The 20314-nt window shown below is 42.5% G+C and overlaps 1 protein-coding gene across 2 annotated transcripts in view; it reads left to right on the top strand.

The window, feature by feature from the left end:
- sdhaf3 (succinate dehydrogenase complex assembly factor 3) overlaps nucleotides 1-7031 on the top strand; it is a 14990-nt gene extending 7959 nt beyond the window's left edge. Inside the window, exons 1-3 of one of the 2 annotated variants that reach the window (XM_083771091.1) lie at nucleotides 709-1001; nucleotides 4172-4229; nucleotides 6743-7031. In XM_083771091.1, the coding sequence (XP_083627217.1) occupies nucleotides 829-1001; nucleotides 4172-4229; nucleotides 6743-6973 (462 nt within the window). In that variant the 5' untranslated portion in view covers nucleotides 709-828 and the 3' untranslated portion in view covers nucleotides 6974-7031. Of the gene's footprint in view, nucleotides 1-708; nucleotides 1002-4171; nucleotides 4230-6742 lie in introns of those variants that run through there. The other variant, XM_083771092.1, reaches the window with a different exon arrangement.
- Nucleotides 7032-20314: the final 13283 nt, after the last annotated feature.

Here is a 20314-nt window from a genome sequence, read left to right as displayed (position 1 = left end):
GACGTGTATATTACAGGAGGCTCCCGTTAAACTTTCCAACAAACTCCGGTAAACTCCTGATTGTACCGTCACACCTGTATTATTACCGTATATTAACTGTAAATGCTGCTAAACTTGAGCTTTAACGGGCAGATCTAATGCGGTTAACTCGTCTTTTCATCTGCTTCTGGCAGAGTCAACATCACAGAGAAGTGAGCCAGGAAGTAAAGTATGGAATAAGTCTGGATCAGAACTTTTATTAAGGTTAATTATTAACCTTATATGGATCAGAGTTCACGCACGTTAAACGTTTTAACAGTTTGCAGAATTTACAGTACATTTCAAGCACAAACGCAACACAAAGACTGTTAACTGTGAGTGGACGACACCAATACAGCATTACACTTGTTTACAAGAGGGTCCACATTGTTCAATTCATCAAAACATTCAGAGATGTACAAATAGACACTTGCAGACCTCTGCTATACTAGTACTGGTAGATCGTCTCTCTGGCCACCAGAGGGCAGCATAGGGAAACAAACCAAGTCAAACGTATAGGCTACAGTATCATAATAAAGCTCTCTAGCTCAGCGGGGTCAAAGGTATCCCTTCCTGGATAAACAACACAAGGACAGACACATGACATCTAAGTGTCAGTGCAGATCCACCTGTGGTTTACATTGTTATTAACAACAGAGTATATTAAACATCTAGTATTAATATGAACACAGGGCAACAGCTGTATAGTGACTATAATTTAATGTATTTTAGTGTATTTCTAGCATCAAGAGGACTGTATAATAGTTCTGAACACTGAACGTCCTCTGGTGGTGTACGGTCGGTACCGGCATGGCCTCGGCCCACACGGCCCGGGTTCGAGCCCTGTACAAGAGGATCCTGATGCTGCACCGCTTCCTCCCGCTAGACCTGCGGGCGCTGGGAGACCCGTACGTCAAGGACGAGTTCCGCGGCACCGGGGCGCCGCGGAGAGCGAGGTGGCGGGCTTCATGGCGGAGTGGGAGGTATATTATATTACTATATTACTGTTTATAACGGTTTAATATCTATTTACTGAGGTCAGGAGGCACAGGGCACTGGGGAGGGCTTCATGGTGGAGTGGGAGGTGATTATATTACTATATTTACTGTTTATAACGGTTTAATATCTATTTACTGAGGTCAGGAGGCACAGGGGCGCTGGGGAGGGCTTCATGGCGGAGTGGGAGGTAATTATATTACTATATGTTACCAATTTGACTAGGAGACTGCCATTGAATTTTTGTTTTCATTTCATATCAAAGCAGGGAATCATAGCTTCAAATTGACATATTGGTTGTTCAGTTTGACCCACCGGTTTAGGAGATATGGCTTATAGAGTAATGTCTTGCAGAGAAACAGAGAGTTGAGAAAACAGGCTTGAAAAGGTTCACTTCTGTGGTCTCTAACATTACACCATATAGCTACATGTTTAAGCATTTATTTCATATTTACATGTCTTCTGTGGTCTCTAACATTACACCTATAGCTACATGTTTAAGCATTTATTTCATATTTACATGTCTTCTGTGGTCTCTAACATTACACCTATCTACATGTTTAAGCATTTATTTCATATTTACATGTCTTCTGTGGTCTCTAACATTACACCTAGCTACATGTTTAAGCATTTATTTCATATTTACATGTCAATTTCAGCTCTGACACTTATTTCAGACATGCTCTAGTATGTGAAGAGTCTGCCTGTGCTAACTCATTTAAAAAAAAAAAAAAAAAAAAAAAAATCTCCTCTGGTGAAAAGCTGGAATGTGCACGTTGGCAGTCTCTCAGTCAAATCTAGTCACATATATTACTGTTTATAACTGTTTATAACAGTTTAATATCTATTTACTGAGGTCAGGAGGCACAGGGGCGCTGGGGAGAGCGAGGAATGCCCTACCAACAGTCATTAAGACATGTGAATCCTTGACTCTTTCAAAACCGCTCCCAAAGGGCACCTACGGACGGCTGCAATTCGAAACTGCAGGCCCCCGTAAAATCTGAACCCCCCCACCCAGTCTTTGTATTGCGTTTGTGCAGCTTGAAATGCACTGTAATTCTGCAAACTGTTAATACATATTTCAATCAATCAATCAATCAAAGGTGGAGGCTTCATGGTGGAGTGGGAGGTAATTATATTACTATATTACTGTTCATAACTGTTACTGTAATCTATTACTGAGGTCAGGAGACACAGGACTGCTGGGGAGAGTGGGAGGTGTAATTATAACTGTTTAACCCATTATTTAGACCCGAGGACAATTCTACAAAATGTCTTCTATTGAATCCTGACAGTTTTCTGAAAAAACCCTCATGTTTCTGCACGTGTCAGTCAGTGGTTCTCAAACATTTTCACGGGTTAAAAAGGGCAGGGGCTGAAGCCCCCGTTGATGTCTATGTGTGCACGTGCCTGGATGGATGGGTGAATTAATGAGTTTCCACACACACACACACACACACACACACACACACACACACAGTTGTTGGAAACATGATGGTTGGACTGCAGTGTTTTTGAAAGCTGCACTTGCCTGTTGTCGCCACACGGTGGCACTGTGGGTTTACTTTACTGTAACACAGCACAGTTTGATAGGCCTTTAGGCCAGTGGTTCCCCCCCAGGGGTCCTTGAGGAGTTCCAGGGGGTCCCCAGCTATATGATGGTTAGGAACCAAATGGACCCTATAAGGTCCGTTTGGTTCCATTTGTACACTCGCAGTTAAATTAACGGTGATTTTACAATATAAATGTGGGGGTCCCAGAGATGGAAATGCCATTAAATGGGGGTCCGTAGACGAATGCATGTCAAACTGGGGTCCTTGGTTGAGAATCACTGCTCCTCTCATGGGGGTCCCTGGAATATATTTTCGCACGCGGGGCCAATTAGTGTCAAATTGGACATGAAAACGTTTGGGCATAAATATAATCCATTACAGCAGGAAATAATTATTACCTTGGCCTGGATTAATTCATTCATTAACCCATTTAGGCCTGACCTCAAAATTAAAAAGAATATTCTAAATCCTTCAGTTTCTGAAATAAATATCTTCATGATTTTTCAAAATAGCAGACCTACAAGCTGGTAGCGCGCCACTCTGTGAGCTTGTAGATCTGCTATTTTTGAAAAATCATGAAGATATTTATAAAAGCTAAATTATAACTATATAACTATAATAATTATGTTTAAAACACCTGCCTAAACCTGCTACAAGCTCATAGCGCGCCACCGAGTGGCGCACTACGAGCTTGTAGGTCTGCTATTTTTGAAAAATCGAAGAACGACTGACATAGAAACATAGCCTTTTTCAGAAAACTGTCAGGATGTAGAAGACATTTTTAGAATCTGATCTCAGGTCAGAATGTGTGTTTACACAAACCCTCAAAGCTGGACATATAAACAACAACATGCACTCTCTCCCAGGAAGCCTACTGGTATTGAAGACTTCAGAATACTACCACTACGACTGGTATTGAAGTAGTGTTGAGTAATGAGTATTGGAGACTGCAGAGTGTATAACAACAGCTTTCAACTCACTTCCAAATGACAAATTAGCACCCCATAGCACAGCAGCAGACAGCATGGTTATCACCCCATAGCACAGCAGCAGACAGCATGGTTATCACCCCATAGCACAGCAGCAGACAGCATGGTTATCACCCATAGCACAGCAGCAGACAGCATGGTTATCACCCCATAGCATAGCAGCAGACAGCATGGTTATCACCCCATAGCACAGCAGCAGACAGCATGGTTATCACCCATAGCACAGCAGCAGACAGCATGGTTATCACCCATAGCATAGCAGCAGACAGCATGGTTATCACCCCATAGCACAGCAGCAGACAGCATGGGCACAATCAAAGAAAATCCATTCAGCTAATTTTATTCTGACCTTTGATGTCTTCAAACATGTAGTAATCCATAATGAAGGACGGTGGAGTAGAGCTGGAGTCCTCAGGATACACATGGTGGACAGTTCTCTCCTCTCCTCTAGGGACTGCTGACTTACTTTCTTTACAAACACTTTGCAATAATAGACGTTTTGTCATCGTGTGAGGCTAACATTTAGGATCCTCCAGAGAGGCTTCTGGTTTATATTTAATCATAAACAAAGACGTTTCTGAGGTGAAGACAAACAAATCTGCTTCTTCATTCTAGAAACAAGCACATGATGGCATGGCATCAGGCAGGCATGACCAATCAATCTATGATTCAGGTACAGATGGACAGGCATGACCAATCAATCTATGCAGGTACAGATGGACAGGCATGACCAATCAATCTATGCAGTACAGATGGACAATCTAGCAGAGCCAGTGGCTACGGATCCATATAGGAAAATTAATAATAATAATACACTTAATGCCATATTTTGCTAAAAGTGTGAAATACCGTAGGTAGGACCAGCTGTGGATACACATTATAGTCTATATCCTCTAAACTATATCATATCAATTCAAGGCCTCATCTCATGGGGTGTGGAAGTGTTAAAAATCAATAGTTTATTTTAGGTGAACTACAACCCTTAAGGGTGCATACTTAGTTTAGACTAGTCATTGGTTAGACATGGGTTAAGGTTAGGTTTAGGTGTGCTGCCCCGTGGGAGGTTAGGTTTAGGGTGAGGGTTAGGTTAAGGCTCATACATAGTCTGGATTTTCGGTGGTGAGGTGACCACCGAACTACAACATGACGTCACTGAGGTGACCACCGAACTACAACATGACGTCACTGAGGTGACCACCGAACTACAACATGACGTCACTGAGCCACGGTGAAGAGCAAACCACCGCCACCGCTCCAGCCCTTCTCTCTGTTTTTACTCACCACCGCTCAACGTTATTTCAGCTCCGGTGGTCAGCTCACCACCGGAGCGGTGGTCACCTCACCACCGAAAATCCAGACTATGAATAGGCCTTCAGGTGTGCTGCCCCGTGGGAGATTAGGTTTAGGGTGAGGTTAAGGTTAGGTTTAGGGTGAGGGTTAAGGTTAGGTTTAGGTGTGCTGCCCCGTGGGAGGTTAGGTTTAGGGTGAGGGTTAAGGTTAGGTTTAGGTGTGCTGCCCGTGGGAGGTTAGGTTTAGGGTGAGGGTTAAGGTTAGGTTTAGGTGTGCTGCCCCGTGGAGGTTAGGTTTAGGATGAGGGTTTGAGATAGGTTGTAGTTGGACTAATGACTGGTCTAACCAAATGACTAGTCTAAACCCAAAACTGTCTAAACTAAGTACTGCACCCACTTTTAAAGCCTTTTTCTTACCAGTTGTATTCTTTGTGTAGTTACTTTCTGAGCTTACCCATAGAGTTGTTTATTAACATCTATCGAACCGGAACCACTTGGAAAAGAAGTGTTGTCAGTAATGCTCACACAGTCTGAATGACGTCCTGACACTTTGTTTTATCATCTTTTAGTTGTCGTGCTTTTAACCCATTCTGACCTGAGATCAGATTCATACGAGGTTTCCACTGGACACACACTGGTCTGATTAAAGTAGTTCCAGGGGTCCCTCCCTCAGATGGGGGTCCGGTGGCCAAATAGAGATAGAGAGAGAGAGAGAGAGAGAGAGAGAGAGAGAGAGAGAGAAACACAGAGAGAGAGAGAGAGAGAGAGAGACAGAGAGAGAGAGAGAGAGAGAGAGAGAGAGGGAGCCCAAATATGATTACAGCAGCAGTGAGCGAGCGAGCGCTTCAGTCTAATCCAGTTAGTGGTGGGGGAGGAGGAGGGGAGGGTGATGGAGGGGGGGGGGGGGTGTCCCCACGGGGGCAAGCGAGGGTCTCTGCCCATTAATGAATGGCTGCAGTGAGACACACAAGCTCTCTCTAGAGAGAGAGAGGGGAGAGAGAGAGGGAGGGGGGAGAGGGAGGGGGGAGAGGGAGGGGGGGAGGGGAAAGAGAGTGGGGGAGAGAGAGAGGGGGAGGGGGGGAGAGGCAGGGGGGGGAGAGAGAGAGAGAGAGAGAGAGAGAGAGAGAGAGAGGGGAGAGAGAGGGAGGGGGGAGAGAGAGAGGAGAGAGGGGGGAAGAGAGAGAGGGGGGGAGAGAGGGAGGGCGAGGGTGGAGAGAGGGAGGGGAGAGAGGGGGAAGAGAGAGAGGGAGGGTGGAGAGAGGGGGGGAGAGAGAGAGGGGGAGAGAGAGAGGGAGATAGAGAGAGAGGGGGGAGAGAGAGGGAGATAGAGAGAGAGGGGGGAGAGAGAGATGTCGTGATGCTTACATTCAGGACGATGTCACTCGACCATCTATAGACACGACACACTGAGCTTGTAGATCTGTAGATCTGTAGATCTGACATTTTGAAATAAAAAATGAAAAATCTTGAAAATAATGATGTGCAAATTAAATGCAAAAAAGCAGATTTCCCGGCAGTGAGACTTGAAGGTTAAACAGAGGACAGGATCAGTCCATCAGATGTACATTGTGCTACGCTATATGAGCTTGTAGATCTGCTATTTTGAAGGAAAAACTCATCTTAAAAATACGTGCACATCTTTGAGTATACTAGTGTATACAGCATATTATTATAAAGCCAACATTATCTTTTTTTAAACTCAAATCTTTGCTTCATGGAGTCCATGATGGAACTATAAACACTGTCCTACAGATGTGGTTTACTTTCTAACTGAATTCTGGAATCGCTGTTCTTTCAGACGGAGACGGAGCAGCCGGAGGTGTCCAAAAAGACTACAAAAATGGCCGCTCCACGGTTGGTTAAACATGGTGTGTTTGTTCTTCTGGTGTCTTTACAGAACTACAAGGACACGCTGCAGAGCCAGGTGCTGGAGTCGGCCGCCGGGGGTCAGAGGTCGGGGGGCGTGGCCCAGGGGTCAGGGTTCGGCGCCGACCTATCGGAACGCAAACTGAAAGAGTTTCAGGAGGAGCAGATCGGCCAGCTGTACGAGCTCATGCTGGAGTCCACCAAACCCAACCGGCAGTTCAACATCCAGGAGGACATCCAGGAGAACATCCAGGAGAAATGAGTCCACCTAACCCAACAGACAGTTCAGCATCCAGGAGAAATGAGTCCACCTAACCCAACAGACAGTTCAACATCCAGGAGAACATCCAGGAGAAATGAGTCCACCAAACCCAACAGACAGTTCAGCATCCAGGAGAACATCCAGGAGAAATGAGTCCACCAAACCCAACAGACAGTTCAGCATCCAGAGAAATGAGTCCACCAAACCCAACAGACAGGAGAACATCCAGGAGAACATCCAGGAGAAATGAGTCCACCAAACCCAACAGACAGTTCAGGATCCAGGAGAACATCCAGGAGAAATGAGTCCACCAAACCCAACAGACAGTTCAGCATCCAGGAGAACATCCAGGAGAAATTAATGTAACAAGGGCCTCTCTCGGCCCCACCCCTCTCCCTGTGTTTTAGGATCCAAGATGGCCGCAGCACCAGGAGGGGGGTGGGGCCTTACTGGGCTGCGTTCACAAACTCAAGACGCCTGTCTTGTGTCTGTCTTGTGTCTGTGTTTAATGGCCACTCCAATGCATTTCCAATGGAAGCCCATTATGGTTTGACCAAACATTTAGTTTGATGGGGGGGGGGGGGGGGGGGGGGGAGGGGCAGAACACATCCATCAGAGCTGTGTTCAGACACAGGTCAGGTGTCAGACACAGGTCAGGTGTCAGACACAGGTCAGGTGTCAGACACAGGTCAGGTGTCAGACACAGGTCAGGTGTCAGACACAGGTCAGGTGTCAGACACAGGTCAGGTGTCAGACACAGGTCAGGTGTCAGACACAGGTCAGGTGTCAGACACAGGTCAGGTGTCAGACACAGGGCAGGTGTCAGACACAGGTCAGGTGTTCAGACACAGGTCAGGTGTCAGACACAGGTCAGGTGTCAGACACAGGTCAGGTGTTCAGACACAGGTCAGGTGTCAGACACAGGTCAGGTGTCAGACACAGGGCAGGTGTCTTGAACGCAGCCCAGTGAGGTCATATGTCAAGAAGTTGCGACTATAGAGCACCGAAGTCCTGACGTAACTCGCTCATCCCGACGATTCCCCTGGTTCGCGGAAGTGATTTCTCTATGGAGAATAACATGGGGTGATCTTAATATCGTCTACTATAAGCGTTGTGGTCCAAAAATAAACAAGCTGTCTCGGCGTTATTGTCAGGGAGGTGTCTCTGTATCGTTTGCAACAGTCAGTCACTCATATATGATACAGTCTGCTTCTAGCGAAAATCTAACTAATTCAGTAGCAGTAACATTAGCGTTTTCTCTCAGTCAGTTGATTCTTCATATCCATATGAGTGAAGCGGCCGGGGTGTTCATTTTTCAAACACAGTTGTTATATGAGGCGATCTCAAATCGCCTCAATGGGGATTTCAATGCAACTAAACAAATACATGAACCTGGGGACAGACGCCCTCTACTGAAAGTGACGTCAGACTTCGGCGCTCTATAGTTGCATCGGTGCGCTCTTAGAGCCTTGAGGAAAATAGCAGATCTACAAGCTTTAGTAGATCTGCTTTTTTTTACAATAATGTTTTGGACTCCACGCCACAGAGACAATAATTATACACCACTGTAAGGCCTGGTGCCTGAGGAGAGAGGCCTTGAAGGATATTATTATACACCACTGTAATGCCTGGTGCCTGAGGAGAGAGGCCTTGAAGGATATTATTCCATAACTAGAATAAAAGCATCGCTTATATTAATAACCTCAGTGTACCTTTCCTTGTCTCTGATGCCCAGGGCCACCTTTTATGCTATAAAATATGTATTATAATATATATATATATATATATATAATAGGTCTACAGTTGATTAGTCTTGATGCAGTAATGGCCTCTTCCTTTCGTTTTGAGCTATTTAAGAGAGGTATTAAAAATACCTTAAATTGTCACTTCACTGTCACCTGGGGGGGTCCCAAATCACAGGTTGAGAAACCGCTGCATTTTTGGGGTGTTTGGAGCGTCATGTTATACTTTAGACGTTGAAAAATAGCAGATCTACAAGCTCGCTATACGAGCTTGGACAGTACGTGACAATGGAACATAATTTATTGTACGGTTGTGTCCGACGCTATAAAGACATTGACAGACCTCGTGTGAACCTGTCCATCTGTAAAGCAGCGGTTTCCAAAGTGGGGTCCGGGGGGGTCCCAGGGGTCCTTGAGGGAGTTCCAGGGGGTCCGGGGACCCTCAGGGGTCCTTGAGGGAGTTCCAGGGGGTCCGGGGACCCTCAGGGGTCCTTGAGGGAGTTCCAGGGGGTCCGGGGACCCTCAGGGGTCCTTGAGGGGGTTCCAGGGGGTCCGGGGACCCCCAGGGGTCCTTGAGGGGGTTCCATGGGGTCCGGGGACCCCCAGGGGTCCTTGAGGGAGTTCCAGGGGGTCCGGGGACCCCCAGGGGTCCTTGAGGGAGTTCCAGGGGGTCCGGGGACCCCCAGGGGTCCTTGAGGGAGTTCCAGGGGGTCCGGGGACCCCCAGGGGTCCTTGAGGGAGTTCCAGGGGGTCCGGGGACCCTCAGGGGTCCTTGAGGGAGTTCCAGGGGGTCCGGGGACCCCCAGGGGTCCTTGAGGGAGTTCCATGGGGTCCGGGGACCCCCAGGGGTCCTTGAGGGAGTTCCAGGGGGTCCGGGGACCCTCAGGGGTCCTTGAGGGAGTTCCAGGGGGTACGGGGACCCCCAGGGGTCCTTGAGGGAGTTCCAGGGGGGACCCATAAGCTAAATGATCATTTTGGAACCAAATGGATCCTTATGGGTCTGTAACTCAGAGATAAATTAGCATTGATAAGATATATAAATTGGGAGTAACTAATGCATGTCAAACTGGGGGTCCTTGAAATGAAATGGGTTGAGAATCACTGCTAGAGCCGTAACACATCTTCTCATATGGGGGGTCCCTGGCATGTCTCTTCAAATGGGGGTCCCTGGGGGTCTTCTCATAGGGGGGGGGGGGGTCCCTGGCATGTCTTTTCAAATGGGGGTCCGCGGGGCTCATTAGTGTCGACTTGGGGGTCCTTGTCAAGTGGTTTGGGAACAACTGTGAGAGTTTAAATGTAATTAAATTAGAACCTTGACCAGCACGACTATGTTGTTGAATAGAAAGCAATTCATATACTCACTGTTATTTATTTCTGAACATAGATTATGGACATCAAAACTGGACTCAGTGAAATGTTATTCATAATTATGAATATGATGAACCACTGTATTAAAAATTAACCCGGAGAGAAGGCACCGATTTGCAAGTCTTATTTATTATGCAATTAACATAATGTAACTGAGGCTAAAGCCCCCCCCCCCCCCCCCCCACCACCACACCAAAGGGTTCCAACGAGGCTAACATTACACCTACATGTTTAAGCATTTATTACATATTTACATGTCTTCTGTGGTCTCTAACATTACACCTATAGCTACATGTTTAAGCATTTATTACATATTTACATGTCTTCTGTGGTCTCTAACATTACACCTATAGCTACATGTTTAAGCATTTATTACATATTTACATGTCTTCTGTGGTCTCTAACATTACACCTATAGCTACATGTTTAAGCATTTATTTCATATTTACATGTCTTCTGTGGTCTCTAACATTACACCTATAGCTACATGTTTAAGCATTTATTTCATATTTACATGTCTTCTGTGGTCTCTAACATTACACCTATAGCTACATGTTTAAGCATTTATTTCATATTTACATGTCTTCTGTGGTCTCTAACATTACACCTATAGCTACATGTTTAAGCATTTATTTCATATTTACATGTCTTCTGTGGTCTCTAACATTACACCTATAGCTACATGTTTAAGCATTTATTTCATATTTACATGTCTTCTGTGGTCTCTAACATTACACCTATAGCTACATGTTTAAGCATTTATTACATATTTACATGTCTTCTGTGGACTCTAACATTACACCTATAGCTACATGTTTAAGCATTTATTTCATATTTACATGTCTTCTGTGGTCTCTAACATTACACCTAGCTACATGTTTAAGCATTTATTTCATATTTACATGTCTTCTGTGGTCTCTAACATTACACCTAGCTACATGTTTAAGCATTTATTTCATATCTACATGTCTTCTGTGGTCTCTAACATTACACCTAGCTACATGTTTAAGCATTTATTTCATATTTACATGTCTTCTGTGGTCTCTAACATTACACATAGCTACATGTTTAAGCATTTATTTCATATTTACATGTCTTCTGTGGTCTCTAACATTACACCTACATGTTTAAGCATTTATTACATATTTACATGTCTTCTGTGGTCTCTAACATTACACATAGCTACATGTTTAAGCATTTATTTCATATTTACATGTCTTCTGTGGTCTCTAACATTACACCTATAGCTACATGTTTAAGCATTTATTTCATATTTACATGTCTTCTGTGGTCTCTAACATTACACCTATAGCTACATGTTTAAGCATTTATTTCATATTTACATGTCTTCTGTGGTCTCTAACATTACACCTATAGCTACATGTTTAAGCATTTATTTCATATTTACATGTCTTCTGTGGACTCTAACATTACACCTATAGCTACATGTTTAAGCATTTATTTCATATTTACATGTCTTCTGTGGTCTCTAACATTACACCTATAGCTACATGTTTAAGCATTTATTTCATATTTACATGTCTTCTGTGGACTCTAACATTACACCTATAGCTACATGTTTAAGCATTTATTTCATATTTACATGTCTTCTGTGGTCTCTAACATTACACATAGCTACATGTTTAAGCATTTATTTCATATTTATATGTCTTCTGTGGTCTCTAACATTACACCTAGCTACATGTTTAAGCATTTATTTCATATTTACATGTCTTCTGTGGACTCTAACATTACACCTAGCTACATGTTTAAGCATTTATTTCATATTTACATGTCTTCTGTGGTCTCTAACATTACACCTATAGCTACATGTTTAAGCATTTATTTCATATTTACATGTCTTCTGTGGTCTCTAACATTACACCTATAGCTACATGTTTAAGCATTTATTACATATTTACATGTCTTCTGTGGTCTCTAACATTACACCTATAGCTACATGTTTAAGCATTTATTTCATATTTGCATGTCTTCTGTGGTCTCTAACATTACACCTATAGCTACATGTTTAAGCATTTATTTCATATTTACATGTCTTCTGTGGTCTCTCACATTACACCTATAGCTACATGTTTAAGCATTTATTTCATATTTACATGTCTTATGTGGACTCTAACATTACACCTAGCTACATGTTTAAGCATTTATTTCATATTTACATGTCTTCTGTGGTCTCTAACATTACACCTATAGCTACATGTTTAAGCATTTATTTCATATTTACATGTCTTCTGTGGTCTCTAACATTACACCTAGCTACATGTTTAAGCATTTATTTCATATTTGCATGTCTTCTGTGGTCTCTGACATTACACCTATAGCTACATGTTTAAGCATTCATTTCATATTTACATGTCTTCTGTGGTCTCTAACATTACACCTATAGCTACATGTTTAAGCATTTATTTCATATTTACATGTCTTCTGTGGACTCTAACATTACACCTAGCTACATGTTTAAGCATTTATTTCATATTTACATGTCGTCTGTGGTCTCTAACATTACACCTATACCTACATGTTTAAGTATTTATTTCATATTTACATGTCTTCTGTGGTCTCTAACATTACACCTAGCTACATGTTTAAGCATTTATTTCATATGTGCATGTCTTCTGTGGTCTCTAACATTACACCTATAGCTACATGTTTAAGCATTTATTTCATATGTGCATGTCTTCTGTGGTCTCTAACATTACACCTATAGCTACATGTTTAAGCATTTATTTCATATTTACATGTATTCTGTGGACTCTAACATTACACCTATAGCTACATGTGTAAGCATTTATTTCATATTTACATGTCTTCTGTGGACTCTAACATTACACCTATAGCTACATGTTTAAGCATTTATTTCATATTTACACATGACTACATGATAAAACTAGGCCTATACACTAACACTGTACTGTACTGGCACACCCGGAAGCATCATACGTGTGTTAGGTTGCGCACAGGTGGTGAAAAACAACCATGCTGTTTTCATACCCACCCACACACACACACACACACACACACACACAGCTCCGTAAGGGAGTGATTGCACCACTCAAAAAGATGAACATTAAAGCATTAATTGTTACGCGAAGAGCAGACGATTAAAAACCAACACTTCAGTTCAATGGCTGACCGACCGCGAGCCATCAATCGTCACATTGTTTATAGTCCTGGACCAATCAAACGGAGCGGACCGCAGAATCACTTTAACCCATTTTGCGCGGGAACCACTTTTGGTGTTAGCAAAGTGGCGCGCTACGAGCTTGTAGGTCTGCTATTTTTTTTAAACCGAAGAGCGACTGACATAGAAGACATTTTTTTAGAATCTGATCTAAGGTCAGAATGGAAAACTGTCAGGATGTATAAAGACATTTTTAGAATCTGATCTCAGGTCAGAATGGAAAACTGTCAGGATGTATAAAGACATTTTTAGAATCTGATCTCAGGTCAGAATGGAAAACTGTCACGATGTATAAAGACATTTTTAGAATCTGATCTCAGGTCAGAATGGAAAACTGTCAGGATGCAGAAGACATTTTTAGAATCTGATCTCAGGTCAGAATGGGTTAAAGACAAGTACTAAAGGAGATCAGAACACAGCGTTCTTGCTGTGTGAGTCATTCTGCCACACCGCTCAGTGTGTGTGTGTGTGTGTGCGTGCGTGTGCGTGGGTGGGTGTGTGTGTGTGCGTGTGCGTGCGCGTGCGTGCGTGTGGGTGTGCGTCTGGTGAGTGCGTGACCTCCACTCTACACACGCAGCACTACACAGCTCAACCCACGTTCTGTTGAAGTGGAGCAGGGTGGTGAGGTGACACCCACAGAGGTGACCTGCATTAATTTGTCACCCGCCGCATTGAGGGAACATTAAAATGGCACAGTGGACGGTCCAGACACACCGGGGCACGCTTCTTTGTGTAACGCACGTCAAGTCAACCACAAAAGACTGTTCTGAGTGCCTTACACAACACATAGCATTAACTACTTTACACACACACACACACACACACCTTTCAGGGAAATGAACAGGCAACGAGAGCATCGATTAGTCATCTTCATGTTGTTGTTGTCATCATCATCATTCCACCAGCCCTTAGCGCTGCAGGTGTTTCTTGTACCGTTTATGGCCACATAAAGGTCCCTGACGTCCGGTCGGACTGTTGGTTGAAAACTATGACTAGATTTGACTGAGAGCCTGCCATCGCGCAAATAGGATGCAGCTTTTCACTACTATTTTATCCAAAATGAGTTAATAGCACTGCAGGCAGACTCTTCACATACTAGAGCATGTCTGAAATAAGTGTCAGAGCTGAAATCTGACATGTAAATATGAAATAAATGCATAAACATGTAGCCAGGTGTAAATGGTAAATTTATATAGCGCTTTTATCCAAGGCGCTTTACATAGATTGTGCATTACATTCACACATTCACACACACCGATTGCGGCGGAATTCGGGATTCGAACCGCCGACCCATGGATCATTGGACGACCTGCTCTACCTCCTGAGCCACATGTTAGAGTCCACAGAAGACATGTAAATATGAAATAAATGCTTAAACATGTAGCTAGGTGTACTGTTAGAGTCCACAGAAGACATGTAAATATGAAATAAATGCTTAAACATGTAGCTATAGGTGTAATGTTAGAGACCACAGAAGACATGTAAATATGAAATAAATGCTTAAACATGTAGCTATAGGTGTGATGTTAGAGTCCACAGAAGACATGTAAATATGAAATAAATGCTTAAACATGTAGCTATAGGTGTAATGTTAGAGACCACAGAAGACATGTAAATATGAAATAAATGCTTAAACATGTAGCTAGGTGTAATGTTAGAGACCACAGAAGACATGTAAATATGTAATAAATGCTTAAACATGTAGCTATAGGTGTAATGTTAGAGTCCACAGAAGACATGTAAATATGAAATAAATGCTTAAACATGTAGCTATAGGTGTAATGTTAGAGACCACAAAAGACATGTAAATATGAAATAAATGCTTAAACATGTAGCTATAGGTGTAATGTTAGAGACCACAGAAGACATGTAAATATGAAATAAATGCTTAAACATGTAGCTATAGGTGTAATGTTAGAGTCCACAGAAGACATGTAAATATGAAATAAATGCTTAAACATGTAGCTATAGGTGTAATGTTAGAGTCCACAGAATACATGTAAATATGAAATAAATGCTTAAACATGTAGCTATAGGTGTAATGTTAGAGACCACAGAAGACATGTAAATATGAAATAAATGCTTAAACATGTAGCTATAGGTGTAATGTTAGAGTCCACAGAAGTGAACCTGTTACAACCTGGTACAATTCAGGAGTTTACGGGAGTTTGTTGGAAAGTTTAACGGGAGTTTCTTGTAATATACACATCCGTATTCCATGCTTTTGATTCCCTGCTTTCACATGACATGAAAAAACGAAAGTCGCTTGATATCGATCTATGGATGACAGTTAATAATATTGACTAAAGTTAAAGTGGTATAACACTCTTAGACACTTTCTTTCCAAAACAATCCACTCTGGCTTTTGTGTGTTTTTCACCCCAGACCTTTTTAGTTTGAATTGCTTGATTCAATATTTAGACATTTTGACATTCATGTTGATCAGCCCATTGTAACACTGTGTCTGGTGACATCCCAGACACTTAAACAGTGGAGTCTGGGGTGAAGACAAACCTATTATTATAGGACGTCAGACCCCGTGTGACGCCGTGTGTCGGCAGAGCCATTATCCTGTCTGTCTGACACCAGCCTGTCAGCCTCCACGCTGTCACACCAACTGTAGCAACCCATTAAGACCTGAGGCCCATTCTTTATTTTTATTTTTTGGTGCTCAAACATTTTCTTTTTGTTTAATTTTCGCTGTACCGCACTGTTGTGACGAAAAGAGAGTTGAGCCAGAAGGCAAAGCTCTCTGTCTACCGAGCAATCTTCGTTCCTATACTCTCACCTTCATGACCATATTATGGTCATGAAGTGTTCCTACTCTCACCTATGGTCATGAAGTGTTCCTACTCTCACCTATATGGTCATGAAGTGTTCCTACTCTCACCTATGGTCATGAAGTGTTCCTACTCTCACCTATGGTCATGAAGTGTTCCTACTCTCACCTATGGTCATGAAGTGTTCCTACTCTCACCTATGTTCATGAAGTGTTCCTACTCTCACCTATTGTCATGATGTGTTCCTACTCTCACCTATTGTCATGATGTGTTCCTACTCTCACCTATTGTCATGAAGTGTTCCTACTCTCACCTATGGTCATGATGTGTTCCTACTCTCACCTATGGCATGCATGCGTGCGTGCGTGCGTGCGTGCGTGCGTGCATGCGTGCATTGTGTGCGTGCATGTGTTGCGTGGCGTGCGTGGGGAGGAAGAGGAGAATGTCTTCATAAAAGGCCTGTCACAAAGATGCTGTTAAATGATATTATACTATATTTCTGATTAACATTTATACCACTCTAAATCGGTTTCTCCAGATCAGGTAAATGGCCGATCACCGGTCGTTCGAGTCATTTGGAGTAAAAACAAAACCTCTCCAACCAGTCAGCTATATATGCCCCGCCCTCAACATCCCTGTGGCGGTCTCAAGGACCCCCAGGGGTCCTTGGAGAGGCTGGGGATGGGGAGGGGGCTCCAGGGGGTCCCCAGGGTACCTTCCACCACTGTCAGTGTCCCCCCCCCCCCACCCCACCCCACCCTAGAGACCTGACACACTAAAGGCTCATTCATAGTCCAGACTCAACTCCTACTTGATTGGGTTTTTAACACGGATGTTATAACAACAATAACATAATGACAACTACTTATAACTCCTTTTGTGTTACAGACTGAGCACCGAACAACGTCAATATCCGTAGAGGGGCGCTAAGTCCACCGGTTCATGTACTCTTTATTTGCATTTGTAATCCCCATAGGGGGGGATATTAGATCGCCTCATATAAGAACTGCATGTGTTTGAAAAATAAACATGTCATCCCGGCCGCTTCACTCATATGGATATGAAGAATCAACTGACTGAGAGAAAACGCTAATGTTACTGCTGCTGAATTAGTCACAGTTTCGCTAGAAACAGACCGTATCATATATTGTATATTGTAAACGATACAGAGACACCTCCCTGACAATAACACATAGATAGCTTGTTTATTTTTGGACCACAAAGCTGTAGATCTGCCTTTTTTTTTTTCGTGAAAATGCGGCGCAAATCTTTGAATATACAGTATATACTATTCTTTCAGAGCGAACGTTTTTAACTCATATCTTTGCTTCTGGGGGGGCCTTTGTTTTTATCGCTTTGCTGAAAGCGATAGAACAAGCCCTCTATTTTCTAAGAGGAAACATCCATAAGTTTCACTAGTAAACAAAGCACCTCAGTGTTAAGTATAGGAGTGTAATGATAATAGCATAGTAACTGCATCGAAATATCCATTTTAATTTCAAGAATCTATAAGCATAGATAAATGTAAACAGCATCGTATCGAATCGTTTGACTTTCCATCGCATCGTATCGTTTTGCAAAGCAAATGATCGCTATCGAAACATTTTGCAATGCAAATATCCCATTATACCTGTCCTCCTATTTAAATATCCCATTGTACCTTTCCTCCTATTTAAATATCCCATTGTAGCCTACCTTTCCTGCTGTATTTATTAGACATTTTAAATCATTGACTTGTATTGCGTCATTGTGTCATTTTATTATTTTATTATTTTATTTATTTATTAAACGCGAGGAATGAGCTATTGGAACTTTATTCTCTAACAGGAAGTGCACGCACACACACACACACACACACACACACACACACACACACACACACACACGGTTCAAGGTTGTTTATTTCATAGCATAACGATGAAAGGAGTCCTTCAGTGTTGTCATGTGGACAAAGGTTTGCCTCCTCAGCGCGGAGGCTTTACTCTGAAGACTCAGAGTCATGTGGACAAAGGTTTGCCTCCTCAGCGCGGAGGCTTTACTCTGAAGACTCAGAGTGGGCGAGTTGTTCTGAAACGGCAGCGTTTTACTCTGAAGACTCAGAGTGGGCGAGTTGTTCTGAAACGGCAGCGTTTTACTCTGAAGACTCAGAGTGGGCGAGTTGTTCTGAAACGGCAGCGTTTTTACTCTGAAGACTCAGAGTGGGCGAGTTGTTCTGAAACGGCAGCGTTTTTACTCTGAAGACTCAGAGTGGGCGAGTTGTTCTGAAACGGCAGCGTTTTACTCTGAAGACTCAGAGTGGGCGAGTTGTTCTGAAACGGCAGCGTTTTTACTCTAAAGACTCAGAGTGGGCGAGTTGTTCTGAAACGGCAGCGTTTTAGTTGTAAATGTTTTGTTCATGTCTTTCTTTCTTCAGCAACAATTTCGGTTTCGTTGCATCCCTAAAGAAAATGAGCTTGACTCAAATCTTTGAATATATATTCTTTCAGAGCGAAACGTTTTTAACTCAAATCTTTGAATATATATTCTTTCAGAGCGAAACGTTTTTAACTCAAATCTTTGAATATATATTCTTTTAGAGCGAACGATTTCAACTCAAATCTTTGAATATATATTCTTTCAGAGCGAACGATTTCAACTCAAATCTTTGAATATATATTCTTTCAGAGCGAACGATTTCAACTCAAATCTTTGAATATATATTCTTTCAGAGCGAACGATTTTAACTCAAATCTTTGAATATATATTCTTTCAGAGCGAACGTTTTAAACTCAAATCTTTGAATATATATTCTTTCAGAGCGAACGATTTCAACTCAAATCTTTGAATATATATTCTTTCAGAGCAAAACGTTTTTAACTCAAATCATTGAATATATATTCTTTCAGAGCGAACGATTTCAACTCAAATCATTGAATATATATTCTTTCAGAGCAAAACGTTTTCAACTCAAATCATTGAATATATATTCTTTCAGAGCGAACGATTTCAACTCAAATCTTTGAATATATATTCTTTCAGAGCAAAACGTTTTTAACTCAAATCATTGAATATATATTCTTTCAGAGCGAACGATTTCAACTCAAATTTTGAATATATATTCTTTCAGAGCGAACGATTTCAACTCAAATCATTGAATATATATTCTTTCAGAGCGAACGTTTTAAACTCAAATCTTTGAATATATATTCTTTCAGAGCGAACAATTTCAACTCAAATCTTTGAATATATATTCTTTCAGAGCGAAACGTTTTTAACTCAAATCATTGAATATATATTCTTTCAGAGCGAACGATTTCAACTCAAATCATTGAATATATATTCTTTCAGAGCGAACGATTTCAGGGGGGGGGGGGGTCCCTGGAACAACATATATATTTTCCTTTTGCCTGGCCCGTGGCTCAGCGGTCCAGGCACCTTGGCCGGTAGTCCCAGTCTCGCAGTGTGCCGCGGGTTCGACTCCCGGCCGATCCCAACGGCCTTTACTGCATGTCACTCCCCCATCTATCTCTCTCCCCATCTCCTGTCAGCCTACTGTCTGTCCCTCTATAAAAACAAATATATATATATATAAAATAAATGCGAAAGGGTCCGGTGGCATTTTTGGGGGTCTCCAGTGAGACATGCGTTGGTTCAGCAGACTACAGTTTATTGTTTATAAGGATCCCCATTAGCTTTTGCCTTGACTAAAGCTAGTCTTCCTGGGGTCCGACACAGACAAACATTTAACATTTAACAAAGGCAATACTTACAATTGTTTACAAACACTAACTCAAAATAAAACATAGTAAAATAAAATATAAAATAAGAAATAAAAAACATAGGAGAAATTAAAAAAAACACATTATACATTTGAATGATTATTTTCGCAGGGTTACTGCAGTATATGGTTTACATAAGGTGTTCTTTTAACTTGATTTTAAAGATGATTTTTGTATTTGTATTGGTATTTTGTATTGGTATTTTGTATTTGTATTGGCTTATTTGTATTGGTTATACACTTTGTGAAAGGTCAGCTCTCAGTGGACCCCCCCCCCCCCTCTCAGTGGAGACCCCCCCCCTCTCAGTGGAGACCCCCCCCCCCCCTCTCAGTGGAGACCCCCCCCCCCCCCCAGTGTGGTCTGATCTGGGACCAGCCACCCCTCCCACCCAACCCCCCACCCCACCGAGACTAATTACCCGCCAGGCTACTTTCTGATCCCTGTGTCGTTAGACAAATGTCACGGCACGAGTCTTATTCAGCACTTCCTGA

This window comes from Protomyctophum parallelum, assembly GCF_964188405.1.
Source record: "Protomyctophum parallelum genome assembly, chromosome: 1".
Taxonomy (NCBI): Eukaryota; Metazoa; Chordata; class Actinopteri; order Myctophiformes; family Myctophidae; genus Protomyctophum; species Protomyctophum parallelum.
This window is presented reverse-complemented; position numbering and strand designations above follow the sequence as displayed.